The 18988-nt window shown below is 37.1% G+C and overlaps 2 protein-coding genes across 2 annotated transcripts; both read right to left on the reverse strand.

Annotated features, from left to right (window-relative positions):
- Window positions 1–1755: 1755 nt before the first annotated feature.
- gja1b (gap junction protein alpha 1b) lies at window positions 1756–9531 on the reverse strand. The gene is made up of 2 exons (XM_086060674.1): window positions 9385–9531; window positions 1756–5672 (listed from the first exon to the last, which is right to left on the reverse strand). Exon 2 carries the CDS (start codon window positions 5654–5656, stop codon window positions 4496–4498), a length of 1161 nt encoding a protein of 386 aa, XP_085916800.1. The 5' UTR covers window positions 5657–5672; window positions 9385–9531; the 3' UTR covers window positions 1756–4495.
- Window positions 9532–10821: 1290 nt separating this feature from the next.
- Window positions 10822–15747, reverse strand: LOC147158253 (gap junction Cx32.2 protein-like). The gene is made up of 2 exons (XM_086060917.1): window positions 15660–15747; window positions 10822–12671 (listed from the first exon to the last, which is right to left on the reverse strand). Exon 2 carries the CDS (start codon window positions 12653–12655, stop codon window positions 11798–11800), a length of 858 nt encoding a protein of 285 aa, XP_085917043.1. The 5' UTR covers window positions 12656–12671; window positions 15660–15747; the 3' UTR covers window positions 10822–11797.
- Between the last annotated feature and the right edge of the window lie 3241 nt (window positions 15748–18988).

Here is an 18988-nt window from a genome sequence, read left to right on the forward strand (position 1 = left end):
GCCACACCTCCTCACTAAGAACGGAGTTTCTGTCCATTCCTTGCTCAGAGTTCAATGAGAATGTACAGGACTCACCTCAGCTAAGACTCCTTGCTAGAAATATTTCGGTTAAGTTAGGAGATCTCTGAGAGGATTCTTAGAATATTTAGGAATACTGGCCCTGATCTTCATCAGCACACATGTTGCCGTGTTGTAGTGTAAAATTGAGATATGATCTTTAGGAAAACCAGAAAGCGGGGCATTACTGATTTATCCTGGTTAAGCTAGAGAATGTTCTCTGCCATCCAGGATTTGACGTCTATAATACAGTTTAAAAGAGCATCCATTGGACTGGTGTCATCAGGATGTACACACAGCTGTGTTGCTATGAAAATTCTTTCTGCGCCTTCTAATGCCACCACCAAGAGGGAGCATGTACAAATTAAACAATAAAGGACCTCAAACTTAACCCTCAGGCCCACCATGTTAGAGTTTCGAGGATAAATAAAAGTTCGGATGTACGATTAAAACTATTTACCTGTATGTGCCGCATCAGCAGGCTAGCCACATATTTTAGTCTGTTTAAAAGAATAGCTAGCTTGACCGTATCGAAAGCAGTGCTGCCTAGATCCAGCAGAACTAACACTGTTTGTTTATTGTAATTCAAAATCTTGACAAGCGCAGTCTTGGTGCTGTGGTTTATTCTAAAGCCAGATTGGAACCTTTCAGAAATATTGCAATTCACTAAAAAGTTGAGCTCTCTCTCAAATTTTGCTTAGGTTTGGCAGAATAGAAGGGGCCTTACTACTTCTGCAGCAGGGAAGGCGGCCATCTGAAGAGAGTAGTGGTGCAACGGATCATACCATTCTGACATGTCAAGGAGGCAAAAACAACTTTAAGCCATTAATACCTTGTTATTTTACACATGAAGTCATGAACCAACTAAGAATGTTTCTCCCTCATATTGCACTGAAAGGGATACTTGACTCATTGAGCAATTTTCAGCAGTAAAATGTTAATATTTTGTCCAGAATGAATTCGATAACTTCATTATTTTTCCATGTATAATTAATACCTTTAAAAACTATTTCTACCACTTGCTGTCGACTGAATATGACATCACCTGAGCTGAGGAAGTGGGTAACGAGCAATCATGGCTCAGGTTGCTGACCAAACCCAGAAAACAGGTCATCCATGATTGGTCATTACCTACTTCCTCAGCACAGGTGATGTCATCTTCAGTCGACAGCAAGTGGAAACATTTGTTTTTAAAGGTATTAATTGTATTCCAAAAAATTTATGTAACTATCAAATTCATTCTAGGCAAAATATTTACTTTTTACCGCTGAAAATTATCCCTTTAAAAGTTGTGTTCCTAAATCCTACATGGCTATATTAGACATTTTGAAAAAAAAATTTTTAATGAAAAAACCCTTTACAAAATAAATAAAGGCAAAGTACTATTTATCCTTGTTTTTTTCTAATCCGAAAAACGATCCGATCCATGACTCAAATCTGTGATCCGATCCAAACTGTGACTTTTGTGATCCGCTGCTCCATAGGAGAGCAATTCATGTTTAAAATGTTCTTCACGAAAGTTCATTGAGTTGACTTCACAATGGCGAGAACTTTGTCAAGTTGAGCCTTGTGTCAATACCAAGACTGTCCACGAACCAAAAATAGTGCATGAACATGGTAGATATTCTTTTGAAATGTGTTTTACAGAGCTTAAAATGCAAAATGAAACAAAATCAATAAAACAGTCAAATTAGATCATTAAGAATAAAGAAACCTTTATTGGTTAATACAGTTTTCACAGATACAACAAATGAGAGTTTGCTTTGCTATCATGCACTTATACTGTACATGGATTAGCACTGTCTGAACTACTGTAACAAATGACTATTTCTCCCGATTTGTCCGTGAAATGTTCACATCTGGCCTAGAACAAATAAAGTAGCAGTCGGATGTCTCGCACTATAGTGATTTTTCTGTTATGAAATAAATTAGCAACATGTAAATCAGAAAACTCTTCTCACGTTGTGGGTGCATCATATTAACATATATTTCTCACCTAGATCTCAGTGCAAATGCCATTGTAGCTGAAAGATCCATGACACATGTAAGTACTGACGGAACGATGCGTTGACTCATTTTCAAAGCACAAATTGAGATTTATTCTAATGTTTTGTAGTTGTGGAGCAACATTGGCATATATTTTAATATAACTGACTAAATATTAGTCCAGATCTATCAGAAGTCTTCTAAAAACTCTCATTTTCATCGTGACACTTGATTTACAGTACTTACAGTAAGTAACTAGTTCTCAAGCAGCAACGCTGACAGAGTTTGAGAGACAAAAAAAAAAGCGCTAACAAGATCATTCATTCAGATATGTGGGAAAAAATGTTCAGCGGTCTCCCAACTTCCTACAAATATGAAAAAGGAATCAATATTTTTACCAACCAATAGACTGCTGTTAGAACAGTCTGATCCATCAATCCTGCCACTAACATACTCCTTAAAGGAAAAACTAAACAAAACGCATAACTCCACAGAATGAAACGCCACATAAATTCAAAGTTTATCAGGAAGAAAACATCCAGACTGACTGTTGAACTGTAGAAATGGCCAATAAATATACAGCTCATGGTGAGTTAACATAAATTGAGGACTATGAGTAAGCTATATTGAATAGTAGTCAATCCTCTATCGGAGTTGTAGGTTTCCATCACACCCCAAGCAATACATATTCAGCAATTTCCCCCAAACCCTGTTTTGCAAAAAATAAAAACCCAAATAATAATATGATTGCTTGCTATCAATGGAAAGACAAAGGGCAATGAAAGTAGGCGTTTTAAATGTTTGCATTTCAACTCTTAATCATCTAATATTTGCAAAATACGATTATAGCCGAATGAGGCTTTATTAATTTGCAGTAATGAAGCATTACTTTCAGTTCTCACCTCTTGCTGTGAATCCACCAAGCAGAACAGATCGTTCAGTATGGTATATATCCCAAGTTATTATAAAAGTCAGTCAGTTTTTGGAACTATGAAGCTATGAACATATACACAGGCTTGGGGAATCCAGATCCAGGAAGTCAAAACCCTGCCACAGGTTGACTTTAACACAAATTTGACTCTAAACTGAGTCTATTTGGTCCCACTCTAAATAGACTAAAATTTACACTTGGAAGAGAGTAAAATTAAAATCCTGCTGTGTCTTAGTATATCGCTCATGTCAGCTGGAATCTTCATAACTCAAAACCATCGTTGGTCTCCTTTTGGATATAAGCAAACAGTAGAAGTTGCATAGCTCAGGTGGTAGAGTGGCAGTCTTCCAAGATGAAGGTCGTGAGTTAGTTCCTCATCCCTTGTGTAACTGTTTTTTTTAAATAAACTAGTAAGATTTGGTCAAAATCTCTCTTTGCAAAATTTACTTTGAATTTCTGAGTGAAAACAATTATTTAATACATTTTTTCATGACATAGGAACATTTTCTTATACACACAAAAAATACCTTGACCAAAATTTACTCTGAATATTTTACTCTCTTCCAAGTGTAAATTTTACTCTACTGTATTTAAAGTAGGACCAAATAGACTAAATTTAGAGTAAAATTTACTCTACGGAATTTACTGTATATGGCAGGTAAAAGAGCTTGTTGACCACCTGTTGAGTAGAAGCACCTGTGGCTAAAGCCAAACTTGGGCAGGGTTTTTACTTTCTGGACCTGAATTCCCCAACCCTGCATATGCATGATCTTGCGTTGGTGCTTACCAAGCATCACACTTTCACGTTGGAAACACAAAATCATAGTTAGCTATTCTAAACCATACCACAGTAAATCAAACTGAGATGTCCTGCTGTCTACAGAGTGTTCAATTAATATGAACCAAACTTCTTAAGTCAAGTAAATCATATTGAGCACTGTGTTCCGCGGGGACTGGATCTCAGGATCACCTGTGCCTTTCACCCACTACGGGTGAGCTCTGTTAATATGGAGGACCAAAACTGCCAAAATTAAAAATAAATAAATGACTAAACAAATAAATAAATGAAGAAAAGTGAAAATAAAAGGGATATTTAAAAAAAATCAAACATAAATACAAAATATAAATATAAAACAATATATATATATATATATATATATATATATATATAGTTGTTTATTTCATTTTTATTTATTTTTTGTATTAAATTTTTTATTTCTATTTTTTATATCTGTTTTTAATTTCACTTTTATTAATTTATTTTTGTAGTCATTTATTTATTTTTAATTTTGGCAGTTTTGGTCCCCCATATGTTAAGGCTAGGTTAGGTGATGTACGCAAATGGGAAGTCATCAAAAACTATTTGCAACTTGTACCTTTTGACAGTGTTACGTAACAAGTTTGAACGTCTCTTGATGAACTAAGAGTCTCTACGTCAAAGACAGTAAGTGAGTTTAGCCCCACCCAGCTCCTGTTGACACCTAAGTGATTGTTTCCTGATTCTCAGGCTGCCAGCCAGGTTTACACATCCAGGTCGTCTGGCCTGGCCCGGCTGCTCATCCGGCTGCTGGCCCGGCTGCAGGGCCGGGCGTCCATCAGTGGCAGAGGCTGCATCTCGTGTCCAGCCGATGAGGACAGTTTCTTATGCTCGTGGGTATCGTCTGGGAAGTCGAAGGCTTGCGCGTGCGAGTTTGAAATAGTGCTCCCTCCTCCTCCAATCTGGCCAAGGCGGTTCTGCTCCGTGGAATAGTTGGCCCAGTTCTGCTCATGGGCCTGCTTGTTAAAATTACGACAAGAGCCCGTCCCCCTCTCTCCTGTGGCCAACTTGTAACCTGGGGGGGACATGGGTGAGAGTGGAGCGGTAGGGGAAGAGCAGCCATTATAGTAAGGATACTTGGTCGTGGAGATTTCCTTGGGGGTTGGGCTTAAAGTAGGGTAGAGGGTGGGCGGCTGTTGGCTCTTCACACGATCTTTGATCCTCTTAAAGAACACATAGAAGAGCTCAATGACGTTAAGCAGCAGGGACACCAGCGAAACCACCAACATGAAGATAATAAAGACGGTCTTTTCTGTGGGACGTGACAGGAAACAGTCCACCCTATGCGGGCATGGAGACCTCTCACAGGTGTAGACCGCTGACAGGCTGAAGCCATATATGTACCACTGGATCACGAGAAAGCCCACTTCAAACATGGATTTGAAAAAAATGCTGACGATGTAGGTTCTGAGTAGTGCCCCCTTCATCTTGACTTTGCCGTGCTCGTCAATGCCATACTTGTGCTTTTTCATTTCAATTTTCTTCAGCGGGAGGTCAACATCTCCTCCGTCATTTTGTACAACTTTAAGCTCTTCCTCCTTCCTGTTCAGTTTCTGCTCCTTCCTGTTCAGGTAAAAGACATGAGCCAGGTAAAGTAGCGTAGGGGTCGACACAAAGATAATCTGGAGGACCCAGAATCTGACGTGGGAGATGGGGAAGGATTTGTCATAGCAGACGTTCTCGCAACCAGGTTGTTGGGTGTTACATTTGAAGGCAGACTGCTCATCTCCCCAGGCGGATTCGACTGCCGTGCCCAGGACCAGGATTCGGAAGATGAAGAGGACAGAGAGCCAGACCTTCCCCCCGGCGGTGGAATACGCCTGGACCTTATCCAACAGACGGCCAAGAGCGCTCCAATCACCCATCCTCAAGGAGTCTTGGCTGGAAAAAGAAAACAAATCATTGTGTAAGAATTGGACAAATTAGGACAGGTTTGAGATTAGAACCAATTTGGCCCAACCCATATGAAGCTCTCACTGCAACGCATGCTTAGAGCTGTCAAATGATTAAATTTTTTAAATCAGATTAATCACATCTTAGATTTTTGATTAATCACAATTAATCGCTTGATTAAAAAGGGGTTTTAATCAACATTTTTTGCCTGCCAAATTCAAACAGCACCTGTTATGTGTTAATTATTTCAATATAAAATGTTATGAGGACATCTTCAACATTTTTGGATCCACTGCACACTATCATCCTAATGTTTTAATCGGTTAATTACTTGCATCATTTCAAATTAAAGAAATTACCTCAATATTTTGACATGAAAACAAACCAAAGGCTACAGACTAGTATTCACAATGGACTCTTTTTAAAGGGGAAGTCAACCCCACCAAAAACTTATTGACAACAATATGTTCTATGAAGCCCCACTAGTCTAAATATGATATTCTGGTTAATATTGCATTAGTGGAATATGACTTAAGCAGCAAAATACAGCAACTTTTATCAAGGAGGGTTGATGTTGTACTACGTTACCAATTCGGTCATTGTTTTCCAAAGTAAAAACAGATGTTTGCAAATGTCTTATTTTGATTAAACACAGAAGATAATCTAGTAATAGTCTTTTTTTCACTAAGGCCTACAGAAATCAGTCAACAATTACTGTTGATATGATGAAATCAGAGGATTTGGACAATTTCAAATTAAAAAAATGGCTCCAAACGATTACTCGATTATTAAAATAGTTGTCGATTAATTTCATAATCAATTACTTGTCGATTCATTTTGACAGCTCTAGTCGACAGCAAGTGGCAAAGTGGCTTCCCCCTGAGTTGGATAAAAATAGCTGGATTTTGCTTCATAGCTCATATTCCACAAATGTAATATTAATCTGAATGATTTTACTGGATTTGGTAGTTGCAACGTCAAGTGTTCCAAAAGTGCCTTCAGGATATTGTTGGAGTTTATTGGTCTTTGTGAAACAAACCTCACAAGCTAATTCAGTTGCTGAGAGCAGACGTTTTGGTCACGCACAGCAACACAATCTTGTAAATTTGAGAGAGAAAAAAAGTATGTCGCATTCTAACACCCAATATAACTCATTAAATGACTCATTACATAAATCAGGCAACCCAGATCAGATACATATCCATGAATCATCAAGATTAGGTTTGTGGAAATAAAATATATAAAGTAAACTCTTTCACCCTTATAGAAATGAAGGTGTTAATTTTGGATTATTCCAGATCAAACTGGTTGGAGCCCTGGAATAAAAACATTTCAGTCACATGAGGGGATTTTAGATTAAGTATGTTCCTGCTGCACTAATTTTCAGCATTCCCTTGAGCCCATGTCAAGTGAGAATGCTTGTAAACAAACTGCTTTTGGTCATTTTAAAAACCTACAATTTGTTTATATTGTTGCGTTTCCAACCTCTAGTTGTGTGTTTATTGTACAGTGTTAAAGATGCAGGTTGTTTCACCTCTAGAATGTGGCATGAAGAAGCATAAATGAGACGTAGCAAACATGAAGCTTCAGTGAACACTAAAATGATCTGCCAAGTTCTTCATCGAGATGTTGCAGGAATAAAATTGCTCATTTATGAGAATGTGAAGTCAATGTAACATTGTAAAGTGTGTGTGGAGCGGACCGGAAAGCCCTGCTGTGAGCTTCTTTCCACAGTGCTCACACTGTCCTGTTAACAGCTTAGTGCTCACCATTATGACACAACTCTGTGCCATCTATACATTTTATTTTTACAGGCTAAACATGGTCACATGGAATTTGGAGCCCAACTGAGAAGTGGAGCACACCATGAACTGATTAACACTCAATCACAGGATCGACATATTCACACTCACCTCACACAAAACTTAATTACCTAATGTAGCTCGACTTTTTTTTTTAACTAAGCGTAAACTCGACTACATCCCAAGATCAAAACATCCAAACTTGACACATAAAGGCCTAAATTGCCTGTGAATGCTGTGAACTTAAACCCTATGAAGCCAAACGTATCATATTAAATACAAGACATTTTGAGCCCTCTATTTCATGAGTATAATATTTTTCCCCCTATTAAAACCTTGACGTATATGATTTGGCACAACTGATGGCTTTTTAGCAACTTTGCAACATCGCCCCAATTGAGAAAGGAGAAACACTTATACTTATTAATAGTGGGAAATGTTCTTTCTGATTTTTGGAAATACTAATATATTTTAATTTGTCTGTTTATTATTATATTTTTTGACAGTTATAAATGTATGAATTTAAAGCTTTGTGACCGGATGTATCAAATATGACAAGTCAAAAGTCATGTGGAAGTTGATTTTCAAAAAACTAAATTGGGGGGTTTGTTAGACCAATAAATACTCTATTTACAAAGAATCAGGATTTTCTCTCATATATTTCATGGTTCATGCTTTATAACAGTGGTGGGCAAACGCGATCCTTGAGGGCCGGAGTCCTGCAGGTTTTGGATATTTCCCTTCTCCAACACAGCTGATATATGATTAGCTCATCAGCAAGCTCTGCATAGCCTGATAACGTTTCTGTTGATTGGAATCAGTTTGTGTTGGAAGAGGGAAACCTGCCAAACCTGCAGGACTCCGGCCCTCGAGGACCAAGTTTGCCCACCCCTGCTTTATAGGGTTAACAGAAATTCAGCTGAAGAAGGCCTAATAGCATTCCGCAAATGACTGCAAAGCAATCATTATTTCAGCAAAGCACTAAGAGCTGCATAGTTTGACACATTTTCATTCAATTAGAACCCGAGTGACACTTATGACATGCTGGACTTTTTTTTTCTCCACTCAAGACTATGTTGAAAGGAATAAACGCTGCTTTACCAGTCAACACACAAATGTAATTAAATATTGCCGAATCCTAACAAATATTCTCCCGTACTTTTTTTTCAATCGGTGCAAATATTGCCAATATTCATTTCTTTCTTCATACAAGAATCTTAATCCTCATTAAGACCTTGTTCATCTTGAGACTTTTCTGATGTTATAAATTACCGCCACATGTTCCCTAATTGATCTTGTTGCAAAACAATGCACCTTATACCACAACCTAGATAGTTGTGGAGGTAATAAGTTATTTTATGGTTAGTCAGCCACTAAAATGCACATAAGTCAATCATGCCAAGTGATATTAAATTATTTTGTAGTGACTAGACGCAGAAATTCCCGCCACTTTCTACATGAATGACTTTGGTAGTAAATGATTCAGACAGCACAGACAAATCCAACACAATGACCAGCACAGAAGACACAGGATATGAATGGAAAAACAAGTCCCAGTTTGAGGTTTCCTGCTATTCCGCAGCTGCTGAACAATCTTTTTGAGGTTGTTTAACAGCTGTAAAGTGATTCACTCTAAGGTTCTAGGATCAGGATCAGTTGTCCATAGTGCCACACAAGTTTTAAAGTGGTCTTTAAAAAAATTATAACAATAATAATAAAAAAAAGTGTTTTTTCTTAGAAGAAAACATTTGGATCCATATTGAAATTTCTATTGCAAATAAGTATCTAAATTCCCATTTTCAAAAAGCACAGTTTAATTTCTCAATTTCTCTGTCCACACACAATATTTAGAGGCTAACTTATAATGAAGTATGGAACATTTGAAGCTTCAAACTTACCTAGAAAGTTACAAAGAGGAAAACAGGGAGCCCGTGGTTCCCTTTACGTTACGTTAATTGAAAATCAAGCTCCAGAAAAGTCGACATCCAAGTTTAGGACCAGACGGGAAACTGAGCCTAACTTATCCAACTTCCCTTATAAGTGTCCCGTCAGAAGAGGGGAGTCACCTGACCTTGACGTCAAGACCAAAGACCCTCTCGCGCTCTATGAGGATGAAAAAAAAAGAAAGAAAAAAAAACTTTTTAAGCAGGCCAACATGGGAAAAAGTTCAAAGCACCTCAGAAAGACAAAGTTATTTGAAATAACTAATTCGTGTCTTATTAAAACACATATCGGGAAACTTTTGTTTTTGTTTTACTTAAATGTATCTTATACAGGGGGGAAAAAAAGTTGCCTAACCATTTTTGTTTGAATATGTCCCATTAAATTGAATAACATTTCGACAGCAAGACTGTTGATTTGAATGGAGCCGAAATGTATGTTTCTCATGATTTGAACGCAAATGTTTCAACTATAACACACGAAACATTTGCCATGGTCACAAAAGGGTTCACTGCCAGTCTGCCCGTTATTTGCTTTTAAAAAGGCCTGTCCTGTTATAGATCATGTTAAAAGTGAGTTTTTGAGAAGGAAAACACACCAAAAATCTGCAGAGTAAAACGAACTTTTATCACATAAAAGTTTCTCTATTCTACGTCAACTTTTCTTGTTTCCATTTGCCCGTAAATGCTGCCATCTAGTGGCTGAATTAATACCATACAGGTGAACGTAGCACAAGTTACTGCTGCATGGTTTATGCTTCGTAGCCTACATCTTATATTGATTTTGCCACAGTAAATCAAACAATGCGATGTAGATGAAACAGCAGCAGGTTAAGCTAGGCATTTTATTTATGATAAATTTCCATTCAGTCATACCAACTACATTGCAGTGATCTATTAGTCAATGTTGACATCATATTATATACTGTAGGTAGGCCTACTGCGTTAGAGAGGTTAATGCATACATCTGAGTTGAAATAGCTTTCTTATTTCTTGTCCTTAGGGTAGACGTGAGCTGAAGTCAGCTGACTCTTGGGCGAGATGTAGACAACTATCCGTATTCACATTCACAGCTATGGTCAAGTTACAGTTTTTAATTAACATAATATGCACGTGAGAAAACAACTATGCAGATGGAAGTTTAAAAGTTGGTTGACTAACACACAGAGGGAGTCATATGATTTTCACATGTAATTTAATGATGTAAAAAGCGACTCATACAACTCTGCCGAAATCAGTTTGTTTTGTTTTGTTTTTATTTGTTCCATAACATCTGTTCACAACCCTGAACAGGATTAGTGGTATAAAATTAAGGTCTTATATTAGACAACATGGTACCTGAGGTCAAGGTTACATTAGAATATTTTTAATATATATACTTCGTTCCCTCTAATTTTGCACATAGGTGTTTCATTCTTATAAAACTCAAGATTTACAGTGGAAACACCGAAGTGGAAAACCCCTCATCATGCACAATTTAGAATTCAAATTAAAAAAATTCATGAAAAATATTATTGACAACAAGCATTTACCATTAATTAAATATTATTTTATTAATAATATTATTATTACTATTTAGCTAATTATACAGCAAATTACTGTACTTTGTTTTTACCCATATAGCACTTTGTTTTACCCACAATGCATTTCTGTATACCGTTAAATACTTTAAAATTAAAAAACAAGAAAATTATGTATTTTTTTACTGTAGGTTTTACAGAAATTTGTTACAGTGTGACTTTGAAAAGGGTAATGAATAATCGTACTAATCCCAGGACCAGGTACATATAATTCTATATGGAATGGGTTTGAAGATAAATTGAAGAAAAACAGAAATATTGTTCTATACAGAAAAATGTATGAGCGAAAGGGAGCGACAATTCAATATTTTGGATGCTAATATGTTGTTTTATCTCTGTTTGTACAGCATTGTGGAGATTGATATTATTTATATATTATTGCATGCATTGTTTTAAATTCTAAAAATGAAGAAGTATGAATAAGGTGAATATGGTGTTATAATTAAAGTAATTATTAATGCTCTTGGAAGTAACAGGTACAGAGGTAGGGCACAATAAGCTACGACGTCTTTCTTTGGGAACAGTGATTTGCTTGTTTTTCATTGTGTTTTAATCCTCTCTTCTTTTTTTTATTATGTTTGAATAAAGATTCATTCACTCATTCATTTTTGTGACATTCACCTACATTTGATACAATTCTGGGATTGGTTTGTAGAGCCCACACATTTATCATAGCACAATATTTGTCACATAATGAATATAAAACATAAACAAATAAAAAATAAAAGTTGAATTCAATCTCTCTCCCAGATGGACAAATGGTCGATGGAGTACTTGAATTGTCCGTGTTTTCACTCCGAGTGGATGTGACTGTCATCGCTGCTTAAGCCCGTGGTGACTTGAGTACGTAGAGGCAACAGAGGATAGCCTCCATATTGGTTTCTTAGAGCTCCCCATGGTGGGTTGTTTGGTGCACAGGATATCGAAGTGTGCACATGAGACGGAGCTGCCAGCTGTTTCTTTGCACTTTGCCTTTTTTTGCAAAGCAGGTACGCAATCTCAATAATATTGAGGAGAACCGAAATACCAGAAACTGCAAGCATGAAGTAGATGAAGATAGTCTTCTCTGTTGGACGAGAAATGTAACACCTGGAACCGCTCTCCATTGCACAAGGTGGTGAATTCTTACAATGAAAATGTGCGACAACTTTGAGAGGGCCAAAGACATAGAACTGTCCAATAGTGAAGCCCACCTCCAGGATGACTTTGAAAACCAGCTGGGTCATGTATGTGCAAAACAAGATGCCTTTAATTTTCACTTTCCCTCTTTCATCTGTGTATTTAGGTGTCTTCACTGCATTTCCCTTTATTTTGCTCTGCTCCAGCTCGATCATTTTCTTCTCCTTGTGTATGATGAAGGCAGCATGGCCAAGGTATACCAGGGTTGGAGTTGACACAAATGTGATTTGCAGCACCCAGTAATGCACATGGGACATGGGGAACATCCAATTATAGCAGGAGTTTTTACATCCCGGTTCTTTAGAGTCACAATAGAACTCGGACAATTCATCTGCCCACACGTTGTCTGCCGCAGCGCCCAGCACGAAGATCCTGAACACGAAGAGGACACTCATCCAGATCTTTCCTACCACAGTGGAGTGAGATTGGACCTTGTGGAGAAGTTTGGACAGGTATGACCAGTCACTCATGACTAATAACTATCATCTGAGGAAGAGGAAAACATACAGGTGTCAAGGAAATAATTTAAATTTCAGTAAAAAAAATAAAAATAAACAAAAACAAGATAATTTCAACAACAACAAAAAAATTGATGTATACAGAAGCATGGTAAATCTGCATGTACAATAGTCTTAATTTTATCAGCTATTTTTAAATTTAGTTTCAGTTTTATTTAGGTTTTAATCACGGTTTTTAGTTTTTAACATAGTTATTCAACATCATCCAGGTTTTATTTAGTCCATTTTTAGTCAATTATAAATCTAGCATTTTAGTCTATGTTTTAGTCCAAGAAAACATAATTTTATTTGTCTAGTTTTAGTCAACAAAAACTGTCATCATTTTAGTCTTTAGGTTTAGTCAGGACAAACATTTTACCCCTGTATTTATTTATTTTATTTTTTTGTCAGCAGATAATGATCTAAAACTATTTCACATAAAATGTTCTCTCATCTTTTTGATGGAAAACAACTTCACACACAATTACAGTATGTCAACAAGTGGCTACTATGGCTCCATGCTACGAGCTAATACATTAGTATTAGTTAGCGGTCGGACTAACATTATTGTTGGAACGTTACAGCCGTTGGATGAATGTCACTGTTAAGAAGGCCAGGTTGAACTGTGTTTGTGAAGTTGCGGCGCCCTCTGTCGGTCAGTTTATTGGCACCGTTTCAATTATAGTTAGGCCACCTATGCTTGTTGTTAAGACCCGCGCGAATCAACAGACAGACGAAGTTGGTCGCTACACGTTCAAGCTTTGCTATAAATTCTAATTTCTCAGTACGTGCATTAGCAGGTAGATGCCTCAATGTTACGTTATTAATAGTTCTAAGTCATGTACATTCATTTAAGTTAATGGTACTTGTACTATTTTGGACTTTATGAATCGTTAAGTAGCCCAACTAAGTAGCATTGTTTAATTTGTGATGTATTGTATTTGCATTACAGAAATCACACGCACACACATAAAACCCCACACTGACCCCACAATTAAACAACAGAAAGAGATAAGATGGTCTGATCATTGCCTCACCTGGACAAGCTATGTTCTAACTGGACATACTGCAGCGGTTATCAACCTCATCAGTTTCTACCAGCAAATATATCACATTATGACTATAATTTGCTTCCCTCTCTCTTTTTGTTTTTTAACCATTCAACCATGAATTCACCTCCTGTCTGTCCCATAGGTTTGTGCATGTTGCACTCTCGCTGCAGATTTGACAGTGTCACAGTGACAGATTAGCAGAGACAGGATTTGACAATGTGGCCAATGTAGCAAGAGAGACAGTCTCTCTGTCTGCTCCGCTCCATGGGAAGAAAAAACAAAACAAAAACAAAACGGAATAATGATTACTTTAAATTATTTTACATTTTTAGTTATCTGGTCCATGCTTTATATTGATTTTCTTTTCAATCTTGTAATGTCAATGAATTTGCACATTTCCTGTTCAAACACGTGGACAAGAAGGAATGCTATAAATATTATTTATAGTATACAGTATACTGAAAACACTTGTGGTAACGTCATATACTGTCATCAGTGTTGGGAAAGTTTGTTTTCTACTTGAAGTAGTTCAAAGTTTAGCTCACAAATTTCGAAAAAAGGACAGAACTGCCGTGTACTGCAGTACAGGTGAGCCACTCTTTCTCCTGCAACGCCTTCCCCTTTTTTTTTTTTTTAATAAGAGCCCCTAACGCTTCCACTTCTTCACCGGCATCCCGGTGGCCGTGCTAAATACTAAAGCTAATGCTAGCACTATTGCTATCAACAGTTTTAAACACGGAAACACTTACTGCTTTCTCCGGGTGGCTTTGCAGTCCGTTCCTGAAGCCGATTAGCTGGTGCGAACAAATTTATTTATTTATTTTTAACCGTTGGTGAATATGTGAATGTGCGGATTTTAAGTGCGATGCACCTATTGTCCCGCCGCACGCATCGGTGCCCGCCTGTGCGAACTACATTGACTATAAAGTGCAATCGCACCACCAGAAAATGCTCAACCCTCGATCGGTGTTTAATGTACCATTAGCCAAGGCAGATGACGCCTTTTAAACCCTCAAAGCTTTCCTTTCCTTTACTAACACACCTGATTCATGATCAGGATCCTTATCAGATGAGCTGATCATTGGATTCAGCTGCTTTGGAGGAGGGAGTCATAGGCCCTTGTGTATCCTCACAAGTTTCTTACAGTTTAGGCCGTTCGTCCACACGATGGCGCTGTTTCGGAGCTTTAAACCGATCACAGTGATGATGTAATGTTCGCAGCTTGATGACAATGCATTGTCGCAGATTGATGACGTGTGCGCCAATTCTCACGTGACTGCGCGCAAACGGTCAGTCTGTCAACAACAATGGTGGATAGCCGTGTCGTAGTCGTTTTGCGCAGCCTCCTTAGCTTGCTTATGCTTTTGCAACAAAATATTTTGCTTCTTTATTCCCACGTTCAACAAGCGATGTTATACTTGAATCCCCCGCCATTGTCACTTCTCCTGTTTTCGTCTTTTTCATGTTGTTTCGATACATGCAAAGCCATGTTTGTCCTGTAGATTGCAATAAAGTAAAAAAAAAAAAAGTGTTTGTCTTCTTCTCTGATTCTTCTTCTACGCTTTTTACTCTCTCTAGCTGCGCTACATTGGCATATACATTACAAACGTTAAACGTCCTCAGCGTCTTTTTTTGGACACACGCAAGTCTTGAACCGCTTCTGCTTCCGTCTGGACGGGGCCATAGAAAACAAGATGGATAAGGGGCTCTCGAGGATCTGACTTGGGCACCTCTGATCTTCATCATGAAATGTCTTTCGTCAAATATAAGCTCAGAAATCTCAAAGTAATGATGCAATTTAATAAAAATAATTAAGCCATCATTGAGGAAGCATAGGCTGCTACTGTATATAATATTGTGCCTCATATGAACATAACATAACAAATACATACTATTTAAACATAAAAAATTATATATATACTTGCCTGAAACACTTCCAGTTGCCAGAAAATATGTCAAAAAGAAAATAACCTCAATTGTTTCGAGAACAAGGACGAGACTTAAATACAGCCAAGTAAAATGGGTTTGGTTTGATTGACTCACATCAGCATAACGCCCATAGCTTCTTGTTTCAGTGTGTCCAACTCAACTCGTGATTGTTTTTGATTTCATCAACCCAGTTTCCTGGTAGAGAGGTCAGCTTGTCTGACAGACTGCTTAACTTGCATTCGTTCGTTCGGTCAGTAAACATACCTCCGACTGCTGAGGACATAGCCCACACCCAGAGGGTGTACGGGTGATTCAAGTTACGGTACACCCTTTTAATATAAACATTCATCTGAGCCTGAAAGATAAGACTTTTTTTGTATTTGTGCACAAGAATGAAACCGTTAAGGCTTCAATGCTTTTCTAAATGATACCAACAAACAACTTATTCTGTGTTGCAAACACAGTAAAATCATATTCAAATTCCATGTAGAAATTGCAACAGTTCCTGAGAAATCAACATGCGTTTCACATTTTCTGCATTTACTTAAAATTTTTGACATAGAGAATATGTAAAAATTGTACAGTCTACCGTAGTGCGGAACTGAACAGAACTTAGAAATATACAACAAGAACATGACTATTATAAATTCTTCATTTTGTACTGGTTATAGTTGAAACGTTAACTATTCTTCAATACATATGGCACATAAGGCCTAAATGCATTCACATCTTCGAATCGCAAAAAGAAAGAAACTAATGGGGATAACTAATAAAATCAAAGCTGAACGCTTTGACGTACTGATCTATCTCTTTTTCTGGATTAGGAAAGTGATGCATTTTGACATTTGTCAATCGTCATAAAGCAACTTGAACAATTGACGATGCTGTTGTAATTTCAGTACAACTTTTTGTCATTTGTCGGATGATCCATCATTCATTTAATTTGTCATCAATCGCATAATTGCAATAACTTGGACCTGGATGTGAATCTTCTCTAAAAAAAATTGTTTTAAATGTCCGCCACGGAAATTGCAGAGGTTCACTGGACTAGCCTCTGCTCTCATTCCTTATTCTGTGGTCGTAACTCAAAAATAATTTTGGACCATGTAAGTCACTTAAAAACAAGAATTATTAAACTGTTTTCTTTTGTGTGTGTATGTTTGCTTGTTTCTTTTTTGTGTGTGTGTTGTTTTTCTTTTCCTCATCAAATGTAGATATTTGAGTTATAAACTGAAAAAAAACAGGGGTAAAAATGTGCAGCCACTTGAAATGGATACATTTAAATAATATATTTTTGGTTAAAGAGTACCTTTATTCAAAAGCTATAATATAGTTACATAGATTGAGTAATGTTTACTTTCCATTACCCACTTCCCATAATGGGCTCTTTGCACAGCTCGACTACTTCTTGAATTTAACACCACTTTGTCTCCTGTCTTTCATGATTGGGCAAATCTAGCCAAATTGGGTGTGTCTAGCCATTGTCATCATGGTTACTGAGGTCATACAGGCACACCTGAATTAATCAGCATGCCCACTCATGAAAGACAAGAAATGAAGGAGTGATATTGAGTTCAGGAAGTAATGGATTTGTGCAAAGAGCCCATTACTCCTTAAAATTAGTCTTAGGTTCAATACCATAGTCAGTAGTCAGCTTTTCCAGTAGGCCTACTGCACTCCTTTACTACGAACCCCGCTTTTGTAACACGTGAAATGAGAAAAAAAGAATGTGTGTGAATGTATGTTGATGACAGTCTTACTGAAATGAGCAAGGACAATGCTGAAAAATACACCCCCATTACCTTGACCGGAATCAGGATGGTCCTTTTTCTTTTTGGCCAGGAGGACACAGCATTTTTGGGTATTGTTGATTTATGTATTTTGATTTTTTCAGATTTCTCCATATTCTCTGAATCTTATAATCATGATTATCAACCATAGATGACGAAATCGCCAAATTCCTTTCAATTGTAAATTGAGTAACACTGTTATTAAATGGATGGAGTGTTTGCTTATGCAGATGTTGACAAAGTGGTGAACAAAGGAGTATTTCAGGCTGTTTTTCCCCCTGAATTTATTATTTTGTATTTTGATGCCCCTCTCCCAGATTTTTGAAACGTGTTGCAGGCATCAAATTCTAAATGAGAGAATATTTGTGAAAAGTTTGAACATTAAAATGTCTTGTCTTTGTAGTGCATTCAATTGAATATGCCAGTAGGATGAAAATAATTTTAATCATTGTATTCCCTTTTTACGTGTTAGTCAACATCCCAACTTCATTGGAATGACAATAGGTTGTAATTGTTCTGGTTTTTGTTTGTTTGTTTGTTTGTTTTCTGCAGAAATGTGTTAAAGGGGAAGTCAACCTTAAGCATTTCTTGACAATAATATATTCTAGTATAAACATAACATTCTGATTAATATTACATTTGTGGAATATGAGTTATTAAACAAAATCCAGCCGTTTTTATCCATCTCAGTGGGCGGCCATTTTGCCACTCGACGTGATGTCGACTGAAGATGACATCACAATTGCTCAGGCAACGACCAATCACAGCTCGCCTGTTTTCTGGAGCTGCGCTGTGATTGGTTGTTACCTGAGACCTGAGCAACATTGATGTAATCTTCAGTAGACAGCAAGGGGCAAAATGGCCACCCACTGGGATGGATAAAAACAGCTGGATTTTGCTGCAGAACTAATATTCCACTAATGCAATATTAACCAAAATACCATATTTAGATTAGTGGGTCTGAATAGAACATATTGTCAAAAAAAAACTTTTGGGGGGGTGGGGGGGTTGACTTCCCCTTTCACTTGACAAACTTCAAAACCTATTGTAGCAAAAAGAGAGATTTTGTCTATGCGAGTCATAAAAAAGAGAAAACTACATTACTTTCATTGTTTCATATCGGAAGGGGAAATGAACATGCACAAAACAATGACTCATTGTAGCAACTGAAAAACGCATTCTTTACATTTTGCTTAGGGAAGGGTGCTCAGCTATGAGGAATCCTCACTCTATTATATGATCACAGGTGTTGTACTTTTAGTGGACCTGCCTGCACACCTCAATTTGTATTTTAGTGCTACTATCAGCGCTAAATGTTTCTGAATGCTCAGAGGTGTGTGCAGTGGTTGTACAAAATTGTCACTTTAGGTTATAGCACAATAAAAATAACTTTACTTTAACGATGAACTATATATATATATATATATATATATATATATATATATATATATATATATATATATATATATATATATATATATATATATATATATATATATATATATAAAAGTAAGCTATAATAGCTGACCTATCCC

The sequence above is a fragment of the Leptonotus elevatus genome, chromosome 18, assembly GCF_054856555.1.
Source record: "Leptonotus elevatus isolate MCC_2025b chromosome 18, RoL_Lele_1.0, whole genome shotgun sequence".
Taxonomy (NCBI): Eukaryota; Metazoa; Chordata; class Actinopteri; order Syngnathiformes; family Syngnathidae; genus Leptonotus; species Leptonotus elevatus.